The sequence below is a fragment of the Rhinolophus sinicus genome, linkage group LG13 (assembly GCF_036562045.2).
Source record: "Rhinolophus sinicus isolate RSC01 linkage group LG13, ASM3656204v1, whole genome shotgun sequence".
Classification (NCBI taxonomy): domain Eukaryota; kingdom Metazoa; phylum Chordata; class Mammalia; order Chiroptera; family Rhinolophidae; genus Rhinolophus; species Rhinolophus sinicus.
This window is the reverse complement of record NC_133762.1, coordinates 41,686,053-41,698,822: the sequence shown is the minus strand read 5'-3', so window position 1 is coordinate 41,698,822 and position 12,770 is coordinate 41,686,053. Positions and strand designations below refer to the sequence as shown.

Here is a 12,770-nt window from a genome sequence, read left to right as displayed (position 1 = left end):
ATTCTAGAATTTGTACAAGGTGTGACAAGTTCGCAAACTTGTTGCTAACCTTTTTTGATATCAGAGGGATTATTCATTATGAATTTGTACCAACTGGACAAACGGTTAACCAAGTTTATTATTTGGAAGTGCTGAAAAGGCTACAGGAAAAGGTTAGACGACCTGAACTTTTTCCCAAAACTTCATGGCTCTTGCATCACGACAGTGCACCAGCTCACACTGTCTGTGAGGGAGTTTTTAGCCAGTAAACAAATAACTGTATTGGAACACCCTCCCTACTCACCTGATCTGGCCCCCAATGATCTCTTTCTTTACCCAAAGATAAATATTGAAAGGAAGACATTTTGATGACATTCAGGACATCAAGGGTAACACAACAACAGCTCTGATGGCCATTCCAGAAAGAGTCCCAAAATTGCTTTGCAGGGTGGACTAGGTGCTGGCATCAGTGCATAGCTTCCCAAGGGGAGTACTTCGAAGGTGAACATAGTGATATTCAGCAATGAGGTAGGTAGCATTTTTTCTAGGATGAGTTTGCAAACTTAGTTGTCCAACCTCGTATGTAGGGGGCGTGGGGTGCAGCAGGGGCTGTACACTGAACCACGGCAGTGCCAGTGAAGATGGACGTGGAAGAAACCAGATGGCGGGATGTGTGTAGGGACTGGTTTGATGGAGTGGAGAAGGGGCCATGTTTCTGGCTTGGTCATTTGGTGGTTGGCCAGGGTCCATGACAGTGGCAGGAGGCAGCAAGGACTACAGATCTGATGCCAGGAAGCAGCGGTAGTAGGCAGAACGGCTGGCTCACAGGCATCCCGTCAATCACCGTGCAGGACTTTGTCTTGACAAATACACCACAGACCGAGGGAACAGATGAAAGAACATCTGCTATATCTAAAACTGAAAAAGGACTAATATCTAGATGTACAAAGAATTGCTGCAAACCAACACAAAGACAGTGACTCTGATAGAAAAGAGGCAGAGGCTGAATGGGGGAGGGCAAAACAATAACAGGGATGGCAAGAGACGCTCAAACCCCTCCGTAGTCTAGAAACGTAACCCAACAATTGAGATGGCATCTTCTGGTTGGTATATTGACAAAAATCAGAAGGCTGGATGGATGGTGAATTGAGAGATAGGGGAGCCGTCATGCACTAATAAGACAAGTGGAGACTAGGCTGCAATCTAGACACCTTACCCTTCAACCGACCAGTGCTGTTTGTGGGGATGGGTAAAGTTAAAAAAGGGGGACAAAATTTCCTGTGCACCCAGGACAGAACTCGGGGGACGGAGCGAAGTAGCAAACAGAGGGCTGCCCTGGCCCAAGTTGCATGTATCCACCCCACCCATGGGGCATGTGACCCTTCTTTGGGGCCCCCTCCTCAGTAGTCTGAGTGTCCTCTGTGGGCGGCCATGACCAGAATCACCAGATGAGGAGCAGGCGGGCCCCTAGCACCCCACGTCAGCCCCAGGCAGACACCACTCATCACTAAGGAGACAACTCAGGAGGCTGGTGGTGAATTTCTGGGGAAATAACCCGGCTGGGCCTCACAGGCAAGAGGGGAGCAAAGGAATGATGTCTGTCCTCACCCACAGGCACTGATGCAGTTTAGGGGCGAAAACAAGGGTTAAACCGAGGCCCCAGGCGGTGCTGCCAGCAGAGGAAGAGGACCTGGAGGGGACGTTCTCCAGAGCTGCCTGGGAGCACGGAAGCCGGGGAGTGACCTGTCAGCATGGAGGACACCACCCCACCCCCACCAGCTGTGCACAACTAGCTTTTCTGAACGTCCTCAGGGCAGAAACAGCTGCAGGAAAGGCAAGGGAGCCACCCCAGGCTCCCAAAGTCCCTTCCACAGAACGGCGTCACAGGGCACAGTGGGGGCCGGGGGCAGCTGAGCTGGGCCTCCTGAGGGGATGGGAGGGCCCAGGCTGAATGTGGCATGTCAACCCAACCGGGGTCAGGGACTCCATCCTGGTCCCGCCATAAAAACGAACTTGACATTATCCTCACAAGCTAATGTTTGAGCTGCTCTAAAGTACATATAACTACACCAAGCAAAAGCACGACTCACCCCAACCTGGCAACCACCATGGAGGCCAGCTGGGCAGTGGTATCACTTGACAGTTGGGTGAGCAGCATGGATCTGGCATGGAAAAGGTCAACCCACAATCGAGACTTGAAGAACAAAAAGAAAGACACAACACTCCAGTCAGCAAGGGCATGTGAACACCCTCAGACACAGTGCTGCCCTTGACCCCCCACCACCCCCCATGCCTCTTCCCCAACCTGGGAGGCTCCCTGCTCCTGCCAAAGGGAACAGGAGACAGATACCTGCCCGGGGCAGGTTTCAAAGCAGATACATCCAGTTTATTTTGTAGTGCCTTCAAGAATCTTTATTTGCTGTATTTTAAAAATGCTAAGACTGTGTGGTTCTTTCCCAAACCCTCAGTCCTGACAAGGCCAGTTTAACACTAAAAGGCCTTTCAGGATCCCAGGCTGGAGGTTGTAGGAGAGGCCACGGAATCCCCAAGGGGAAGACAACGGTGTCCCTTGCCCAAAGCCTCTCCAAACAGAGCCAGCTGCTCCTCCAAACTAGTGAGGCTGTCAAGTCTCAACACTCCCAGGAAGTGGTACCCCTGAAGGACGGACTTGGAGGGGTGCCTGCCTGATGCGGAGGTTTCAGGCTAGCCTTCCCCAGATCCCTTGCCAGCGTGCTCATCACCCGTCCCGGGAGTCAGGCCGCCAAAGTATTCCTGCAGCTCACGAAGGGCCCGGAAGCGATGGGAGATGGCATTCTTCTCAGCTTTGGGCATCTCTGCATACCTACGGGGCAACAGCAGCAGCTCAGAGCGGAGGGAGGCTAGATCAGGGAGGTGTGCATTCTCCACCCCATCCCGGAGCCCAAAGCTCAAGGAGTTTCCAAGAAAGGGTAGCGGGGCTACCAGCTCCTGGCAGCCAGAGTTAATGTCTTAAAAATCAGATAGTTTTAAATTCTCCTATAGGTAGAAACCCATATTAATGAGTGTGGAAGGATATTAAACTTGCTCCAGTATCTCCAAAAGTAATTAAGGGAAGCCAAGGACGGGGGATGAGCTGCATGTTTGATCAGCTTTGTCATCTGTTGACAGGAAGCAGTGGGGCCTGACAGAGCAAACACAGCACTGTGGGGGAGCAGCGTGGGACAGCGGCCAGTGGCCTGTCCTCCATGCCAGGACTCCAGTGAGGTGAGAATCCCACACCCCAGTGGTGGATTTCAGATCTGTGCTGTCCAGTATGTGGCCACTAGCCACATGTGGCCACTTAAATGGAAATCAATTACAATTGAATAAAAAGAATTTCAGTGCCTCAGTCGCCCTACCCCATTTTAAATGCTCCATTTTAAATCTGGCTGATTGCTACTAGACTGGACAGCACAGATGTAGAACACTCCTGTCACCAAAGAGCATTCTGGAACAGTGCGCTTTCATGTTGTCTTCAGCCCTGTCTGGCTATTGTAAGGCCTCGGGCCACGCTCCCTAATGCCCTTCACTCTCAGCCTGGAAAACCTGACTCCAATAATGGTCAACATGTCCTGTGTAAATAAGGGGGGGTTAGTGTCGAATACTGAGAACACTCACCACTGCAGGGGTTTAATGTGGTGCCTACCGAAGGCTGCAAAAGTGTTATCATTTTTCCAGACTAGATGGGGGGAGTCAGATCATCCCACAGAACTGTCAGGTATATACTGTCAAGCCAAAGTCAGAGAGGGGAGGCCACTGAACAGTCACACAGCTGCTCTGCAGTGGGCTGGAGCCCAAGCCCAGGACACCCAGCTACCCCTGGCTGCCTCCCCCACCGTGGACTGAGCCACCCAGATTCCTTGCGTCCACCCCAGCAGAGCTGCCTTCAGCTGGAACGGCGTCCTCAGAGCCTGCCCACGCCCATATCCGCGTGCCTGTGCGTGGGCGGGTGCTGACTGAAAGCAGACCACGGCTAACCCCAACCCACACCCCTGGAAGAAACTGGGTTCCTTACGTCTGCTCGTATCCATCAGGCTGAAAGCAGGGGTCCCAGCCAAAGTCGCGGCAGCCTCGGGGTACCACAATCTGGCCCTGACAGAGGAAAGGGGGACAGTAAACAAACTAACGATTACCAAACACAAGGCGCCTTAAAGGGAATAAACAGGGAGCTGGACTCAAGAACAGCAGGATGAGGAGCTCAGGGAAAGCCTCAGGAAGGGAACACTGGCCACATAAAGGGCTGGGGAAAGAACGTTCCAGGCGGAGGAACAGCCAACGCCAAGGCCGAGATAAGGAAGGGCTTGGCATATGTATTGCTGGCAGGACAATGTGGTTGGTTTCAGAGAGCTCAGGTGAGGGGAGAACATGAAGAAATAGGGTCACCTTGGATAAAGTGGAGGCTGGGAAGCAACAAAGTGTATGAAGCAGAAAAAGCTGGGGAGACAATAGGGAATGGTGGGGACTGCAGAGACCAGCCCTGATGGCAGGGCCTGTGGTTGTTCAAACTTCTGATTTTTGAGAGAACATTTCTGTGAAAGTAGCAGACAACTACAACTCACTTTTTTAAATTTAACCAGGCGGGGGGTTATCACTTTGTGAGGAGAGTAAATGTCTAATTATTACATTGTTTTGTATACCTGAAACTAATTAAAAGAAAAAAATTTAACCGGGCAATTATGATCCAGCAAATCTACTTCTGGGTATATATCGAAAAGAATTGAAAATAGGATCTCAAAAGTATTTGTACACCCATGTTCATAGCAACATTATTCACAATAGCCAAAAGGTGGAAGCACTCTAAATGTCCATCAGTGGATATACAGATAAAGAACATGTGGCATATACATAGTGGAATATTATTCAGCCTTAAAAATGAATGAAATTCTGTCATATGCTACAACATGGATGATCCTTGAGGACATTATAAGTGAAATAAGCCCGTCCCAAAAAGACAAACATTACAGGATTCCACTTATATAGTGTCTGAAGTTGTCAAACTCTTACAAACAGAAAGTAGAATGGTGGTTGCCAGGGGCTGGGGGAGGGGGGAAAGGGGAGTTGTTTTATGGGTATAGTTTCAATTTTGTATGATGAAAAAGTTCTAGAGCTCCGTTGCACAATAGTGTAAATACAGTTAATGCTACTGTACTATACATTTAAAAATGGTGAAGGTGGTAACTTTTATGTTTTTTACACCATGCAAATAAGAAATCTAACTAGGCAGGGCAACACCATACACATCTGTGGTCAGCCCCTGAGGGAGCCCCTAGGGTGGGGCTCTGTAGGCTACAGTGGGACTCTGGGTTTTATCCTGAGCAAAAGGGACAAAGCAGAGCAGTGATATGCCAGAAGGTACACTCCTGCCACAAGAGGGAAATGGAATGGATGGGCAGGGGGTGGGGGTGGGTCGGGAAGGTGGACCTGTGAGAAGCAGCTGAACCTAAGAGAACGATAGGTAAGCATGGGGTACTGAAGGGCAGCTGGGGAACAAATAAGTTGGGGGAAAAGATTCTGTATGAGCATGAAAAGTTGGAAAGGCTGGAAGATATTCAAGGGAAGCTGCACCCTCAACAGTGTATAAGGAGATTCAAGCGTGGGGAAGCCTGCGCGTAGATGTAGCTTTGGGAGATGTCCCCTTCAGTTTCCACATCTGCTTCTCAGGAGGACACAGTGCTGACCGCTGGGTGCACCAGGTCTCAACAGCTGTGAGCTGTCTGGCGATTTCCCTGAAACTAACTAGTCTCAGGGGTCAGATTTCGGGATTGACAGCGCCTGTGTGCCCGAGGGCGGGTCTGGGCAAAGTCCTGGGAACTAATTCTGGCCCCGGGGGCCTGCTCTACCACTTCCCACAAGACCCTGGGCCGCCGGCTCAAGTAGCAGCGCCCTCTGGCGGCATGAGGGGGAACCAGAGTGGGTACGCACCGAGGTCCGGCCCCTAAACAGGCGCACGGGCTCACTTGGGTCCCCAGTGCTGAGTGCGAATGTGCAGAGTGCATAGGCTGACTTGTCCTCGAACCCGGCCAGGAGTTGGTGGAGACCTGCGGATGGGGTGCAGTGAGGGCTCAGCGCAGTCTGTGCTGACCAGCCGCACTCCCCATCCCGAAGCCCAATTCTGGATTGAACATGCCAAATTGGGAGGCTTATACACATCAGATAGGGACTTTAATCCTGGAAGTTGGGTGATGGGCACATGGGGTTCATTATTCTATTCCAATATTGTTTGCCATGCTCGTTAGTTTTGTTTTTGTTTTTAAACTTTTATTTCAAGTGTTTTTCCAGGACCCATCCGCTCCAAGTCAAGTAGTTGTTTCGATCTAGTTGTGGAGGGTGCAGCTCGCAGCGATCCATGCCGGGATGGAACCCGCAACCTTGTTAAGAGCACCGCGCTCTAACCAACTGAGCTAATCAGCCGCCCAATATAAGGTGCTTTTAGAAGCACATAAAGAGGGAACATTTTGCTTGCAACTGTGGGTGACAGGGTATGCATTGCTGGAGCCCCGGAGAGAGAGCCCTCCACCCCCCAGGCCAGGCCTGGCTGAGCAAGGACAGGAAAGCAATCAGTAAGGCCAGTCCTCTCAGCCACAATCAACTACAGTCCCTTTGTCCCTCAAACTCACAGCTCCTACCACCCCTTTCCCATCCAGTCCTCCCACATCTCAGCGTTCCCTGGACCCAGGTGTGCAGGGAAAGTGTAAGCTGCAGGTTATAGGTGGGGTAATTGAGGTGAACAGAGAGGCTCCATGGTAGGGGCTGGAACCTGAGATTCCCGATTACTACTTGGGGCTTCTCCCCTAGACCACCTCTGGATCCTCAATTCCCAAAAGATCTAAAGGAAGAAATAAAGGGCATAATACCTTCAGGCTTTAACTTCTCCAGAAACCATTTTCTGCAAGACAAATAAAGGCGAGTCAGACACCAGGAGCAGATGGATCTTCCAACCACCTTCTTCTCCGGGTTTCGCCCCCGCCCCCCGCCCCAGGGATTAGAGCCCTGGGACAGCTAATGGGATATGATAAAGAATGTCTCAACTCAAAATGAAGAGAAATCATCCAATAGGAAACAGGAAATGGAGGCAAACAGGCAATGCACAGAAGAATCAATAATTAAATTTTAAACGAAGGCCTTAACCTAACTGGTAATTAGGGAAATGCAAATTAAAACCACATGTGATAACATTTCACACTCCCAACATTGCAAACATTAAAAAGTCATAATACTCAGTTCTGGTGAGGATACAGAGCAATGCATACTGTAAGTGTAAGTGCTACTGCCTTGGCAAGCACATCGGAACCCAAAAGTTAAAGATAGATATCCAAGACTCAGCAACAGGTATTCAAATAGGGGTATTTGTACCCTAGAGATACACATGAACCTTCTGAGGGGGTCCAGGGCACTGGATAGTTTTAAGGAAATCCACTTTCGGATCTCAACTTCCTTATTTCCTCTTTCCTGAAATTGATCTGCCCATGAATGTACCTCTCCAACATGTGGGTTCCCCTTGTCCATCTCCACTTACACAATCACATTCTCACACTTTACAAAAGAAAGGCATGGCTCTCTCCCATCCCTAATCCTCCTTCGGGACAATCTGAAAAAAACTGGTGTTCATGCCAAGACAGTGAATGACCCGCAATATCAGGTAACCCATCATTTCCAAGTTCAGGTGATTCTGTGGACAGGGCCCCGCAAGGGGGTGGGGGAGCACTCACATGTAGGGGCCAGGGAGGCCCCCGAGGGCGTTGAAGCACAGACAGGTGTCCTCCACCAGCACAGGCCCCTGCACCTGCAGCGCAAGGAAATGCAGCCCTGAGACCTGCCACCAGCAACAGGCCCTGCCGCAGCCCTGAATTCCCAGGCCACCCAGGCTGGTACCAGGCCCACAGCTAGTTGAGATCTGCAGCAGAGCAGGTAGAGGTCCACCTGCTATGGGGAACAGCCCTTGTCTAATCTCTTACCTTCATTTTAGAGATAGGGACACCAAAGCCTTGGCAGGTTGTAAAGCCTGCTCCAGGCACAGCAACAGGAGAGCTGGGATTCATACCTAAGCAGCCTGATCCTTCACAAAGTGCTCTTTCTCAGTCCCAGAGACATGACTGCAGGGGTGTATATGTGAGGGGAGAATGCAGGGGCTGGAATGTATGTATCGGGGAATTGGGGAAAGAGGATTATGTACACGGTGGTCTGGGGAGATGCTATGCAGTCAAGATTGAGAAAGAAAGGCAGTATTCCAGGGCCAACGTGAACTGACCCCGAACTAGCTAGGCCTGGGTAGGTCCTAAACTGTGCCCACCCTATTGTTCTCCACTCATTCCCAGCAGGTACAGGCCCCAGAGTCACAAGGACAAGAGACGTGAGTACAGGACACGCGCAGAGCAAGCACCTGGCGAGCTGCTTCCTTACACTTCTGTATGGAAATCTCATCAGGCTCTCCCTGGTACTCCGGCACTTATTGGGGAAACAGACACACAGAGAGTCAGGTCACGAGCAGACAGTGGAATGGAACCATCTTTCAAAAATAAAACCAAACAGAGACATACGGTCAATTTTCTGTGCCACCAAAATACATGGAAATTTATCTCCCAGAATCTGAATGACCTGTTCCAAAATGAAAGAACATTTATCACCATGTGTTAATGATTCCCCATGACTACACAAACTGTCACCCACCATTTTCATCAGGTAACTCTCCTGCCAGTCCCACAAAACTTACCATGTTAGGCCATGAGCCTCACCCCAGCCTTCAGGTCAGCTCCCTCATCTCACTCTCCTACTTCAGGTCTCTGTTCATGCTAACCGCCCATTCAGAACACACTCTTCCCTTTTCAATGCTCCCAGAAACCCTACCTATCTTCCTAGGCCAGGAATTCTCTATTAGGCGTTACCCAGAATCCAGGAGGTCTGTGAACTTGGACGGGGGAAAAAAATACCTCTTTATTTTCAGTAACCACTAGCTGAAATTTAGCATCTCTTTCAATTGTGGATATAGAAAACAAGCCAAAGTAGCATTAGCAGTTCCTGGGACATTTACACCTATTAAAATCACAGATGTTGTCATATCCCTTTAAGGTTATAGCAAATATCTCAAAATAGCATTTACAATCCTCACTATTTTAAAATTATGGTAATTACACACACTGCTAGATTGAATCCTTTCATATGTTAAGAAAATAGATGTAACTGATCACAAATATTTGTAATATTTTGAAACCTATACTTCAACAGATTTCCTTTGTAATTGTTATTTTATTTTGTACATTTAAAAATATTTTTCTGAGAAAGGGTCCATGGGCTTCATCAATCTGCCAATGGGGGTACCATGAGATGATGAAGAGTTAAGACTCCCTGTTCTAGGCCAACTTTTATCAGCATAGGGCTCTGGCTCCGCAGGCCACCCTGTCCTGACACAGAAGTGCCATCAGTCCCTTTGCTGTAGACAAATGAAGGGTCCCCTAATGACTGCACCCCACTGATCTGCCTCAGACATACCTAGTGGGTGTCATACTGATTCCCCACACAGGACCCCACCTGCTTGGTCATGGCTGACCCAGCAGGGACAATCAGAGCTAGTGTCTGGCAGAAGCCTTAATGCCTCCTCCACTACGAGTAAAGGAAGCAGAAAAAGCCAAGTAGGAAAAGGGATGATCATCCAGAGAGAACTACAAGGACAGGACAGCCCCTAGAGAGACTCAAGTCCTGTGGGACACCGTAACATTGTACTTGCACAAGAGTCGGTTGCTGGTTTATATCAACTCTCTGGAGTCTCTATTATTTGCAGCCAGAGACGTTCCCTCAACCTCCAGAATCCTCACAGCTAGCCACAAAGTTCATGTAGGCAGGAACTTCGGATCCACTGTCTCCTTCACTCCTCCTCTCATCATCCCCATTTCAAAGATGCGGAAAGAGCCTGGGAGAGGCTGAGGACCACATTTCAGGACGGTGATGGGCCCTCGACAGCTCACGCCCTGCACCGACCCTGCCACCCCCGGGCCAGTAGCGCGTTCTGGATTAGCTCTAATAGAGTGTCCGGGGTCTGGGTTTGGAGTCTAGCTCAATAAGTGCCCTTTGAGACAGATGCTAAGGAACCCGCCACTCCTTCGGCTCCCACAGTCCCATGAGCTCAGAAGCCCTGTGCCCCAGCCGCCCCACTCGTCACACGCAACCGTCCCACTCCGCGCAGTCCAACTCCTTTCACACACCCGGGTCTGACCCATGCCTGCGGGCCCGACTCTCCGTTCCCACTCGGCGCCTCCTCCCGCGTGCTTCCCTCCGCCTGGATGGCCCTTCTCCACACCACCCCCAACCCCAGCCTGCCCCCCACCTCCTGGCCGGCCTCCCACATCCTCCGGGCACCTCCTCCAGCTTCTTGGCGTTCCCCGTGACAAACACGATCTTCTTCCCCGCCAAGGAGGCCGCCATGGTGAGCCCAGGTCACCTCGCGGCCCGCGGAAGCCCCTCCACCCCGAGTTGCAGGCACTTCCGGATGGCGGCGGAAGGGGACGGCTTGGCCGGTGAACCCGGGAAAGGCAGCTTTGGGACACCAACGCGCGCCTCGTACGGCGATGACAGCTTAAGCGCCTTCGGGGCGGATAGGCCGCTCTGGGCGCCGGGAGTCTTGGCTCAGACCCCCGGGGAGCAGAGTGCCCTTTTTCCGGATGAGCATCCTGGGGCGCGGGGCGCTAGAAGAGAGGAAAATGGTGCGCTCCTCTGCGCCCGAATGCCGCGGTCTTTCTGAGAGTGGAGGTTGAATGCTCCGAGACCAGTCTCTACCACCAAGGGACGCTGTCTTCAAGGACCAGAAGAGACCATTCCAACCACCCACCCCACCCGCGGTTTCGCCCCTCTCTGGGACAGGGGCAGCGAGGGAAGCCAAGAACCCCCTCGTCCGTACTCCGAGGCTGGTAATGAGCAGGCACCTCCAAGGCCGTCTTTAAGAACTGTTTCCTTCTGGGCGAGGGCTCCCAAACCTGGGTCTTTATCCTGACCTCACCTTCAGCCACGCTCCTTTAGCTCTTCCTTGCCCGCCAGCCCTGAACTACTTGACTGAATTTACACGTGATATAGCGTAAAGCAAGCCCTGTCTTTTCACCCATCTCGCAGTCTTGGGACTTAAGTATTTTGATTCCCTCATCCCTCCAGTCTCCCAAATTCATCGTCCCTTCTCTGTACCGTCTCAGCCAGATCTTTGCATCCTAAACACCGCAAAGAGTAGAATGTGCTCCCACCTGAGCGACAGGCCTGCTGACTTCTCCACTGGGCAAGTCACCTGTCTCCCTCATCCAGGGACTAGGTAACCAAGGGGTAACAGCAAGGGCAGATTCAGGGCCAGCTCTACTAGTGAGGCAATCTCTGTCACCAGATTATCAGTATACTAGATGTGCCTAGATGATTTATTTTGCTTAATGTTAATGACTTCTGATAATCTTGAATTTTTTTTAGACCCTAGAATTTGTCCTTAGGGAATTTTAAAAATTCCATGCTCTCTAAAAACTTTGCTCAATGCCCATAGCAGGAGTACTGCACAGGCCAAAAGGCTTTACTGTGTTTTGGGGCAGGTCCTGAAGTTTCTGTGTCGGTACCCTTTTACACACTGCAATTTGTGAGAGTCCTTGGAGTTGATTTGTAAGTAATGGATTAGATTCAGGGAGTGGGTAGCCCTCTCTCTATGTCATCTGTCTTCCTTCTTCATGAAGTCATACGAATCCCCAGGGAAGTGAAGGAACAGAAGAGGTTTCTCTCATCAAAAGCTGACCTGGCTGTTGAAGGCTTCAGCTACACCCTTAGGCTAGGAGGAGCTTGTCAGGAACTGGGTACAGGCACCTCGTATACCACAGACAAGTACCGTGTGCTATGGTTAGTGCAGTGACCTTGGGAGCACTCGGGTGCTGGGAGAACTATCTAGGTTGGGGAGGCTGATCAGTCACACACAGCAAGCTGTGAGAGCTCACAGAGGGTTATTAAGCAGGGAGTACTGTCAATGGATATTCACTTTAAATAGACCTCACTCTAAATCTGAAGGCCTTGGAGCCCAAGAGCTTGGGGGAAGGGAGGAGATATGTGACTACCCAAAATTGTAGGCAAATGTTTGTGTATGTATGATCTTTAGTTAGAACTCTTGGTTGCAAGTGACAGAAATCCTCTTAGGCAACAACAAAATAAAAAAACAAATGTGCTGATTGGTTCCCTTAATTGATAACCCAACCTATAAAGAGAGAGTCAAGTTCTTAGTTGCTCTGAACAGAAAGGAAGGGAATTGCATCAGTCATTCACTCATTGATTAAATAGACTATTCTAGAACTGAAATATGTGAATTTTTAGCCCTGTTAGCAAGGACTATGACTAGAAATCTCTTTGGAATTACACTCCCCTCAATTGTGAGGGAAACGCAGTTAAGCAAAGGTTGATTCTTGTTCTCAAAGGAGCGTATCAGGTCCTGTCAATTCTACCTCTTAAATAGTTGTTAAATCAGTCCCCTCCTCCTTTTCATTCTCACTGCTGTCATGAATGCAGCCCTATTCTGTTCTTACCTGGACCAGGACAGCAGCTGTCTTACCTGTTCTCCCTGCCATCTTTCATCCCCTTCAGTCTGCCCACAAACGTTAAGGGACATGCTTGGCGTTCTGGACCCTAAGAACCTGAGAACTGCGCATGAAAGCTATAAAAATGATACCTGTTTGAGGCAACAAGGAAGAGTTATCTCTTGTCAGTTTGTTGTTTTGCCCTTCCAGACAACTTTCTGTACACCTGCAAATTACACACAAAAATGTATAAAGTCT

At 50.1% G+C, this 12,770-nt stretch overlaps 1 protein-coding gene across 8 annotated transcripts; it reads right to left on the bottom strand.

Moving 5' to 3' along the window:
* Window positions 1-100: 100 nt before the first annotated feature.
* Window positions 101-11,728, bottom strand: ITPA (inosine triphosphatase). 8 transcript variants are annotated; one of them, XR_012491443.1, is made up of 9 exons: window positions 10,316-11,728; window positions 8,535-8,592; window positions 8,398-8,442; window positions 7,707-7,780; window positions 6,852-6,883; window positions 5,920-6,035; window positions 4,013-4,089; window positions 1,588-2,821; window positions 101-838 (listed from the first exon to the last, which is right to left on the bottom strand). XR_012491443.1 is itself a non-coding variant. In XM_074318283.1 (8 exons), the coding sequence occupies exons 1-8, from the start codon at window positions 10,411-10,413 to the stop codon at window positions 2,683-2,685; spliced, it is 639 nt and encodes a 212-aa protein (XP_074174384.1). In that variant the 5' UTR covers window positions 10,414-11,728; the 3' UTR covers window positions 101-2,682. The 8 variants fall into 8 exon arrangements, 5 of the variants coding, with proteins under 5 accessions (XP_074174384.1, XP_019589355.1, XP_019589357.1 ...); XR_012491442.1 differs by having other exon boundaries at window positions 101-1,695; window positions 2,070-2,821; XR_012491445.1 differs by having other exon boundaries at window positions 2,070-2,821.
* Window positions 11,729-12,770: the final 1,042 nt, after the last annotated feature.

What these genes read in the sequence shown, in the direction of transcription:
- ITPA (XM_074318283.1), bottom strand. Translation starts at nt 10,413, where the DNA reads ATGGCGGCCTCCTTGGCGGGGAAGAAGATCGTGTTTGTCACGGGGAAC. An exon ending in TGTGGGAGGCCGGCCAGGAG is followed by an intron (nt 8,593 to 10,315) that starts GTGGGGGGCAGG and finishes ATTTTGGAACAG; the next exon opens with GTCATTCAGATTCTGGGAGA. An exon ending in TGTTTAGGGGCCGGACCTCG is followed by an intron (nt 4,090 to 5,919) that starts GTGCGTACCCAC and finishes TTCCTCTGTCAG; the next exon opens with GGCCAGATTGTGGTACCCCG.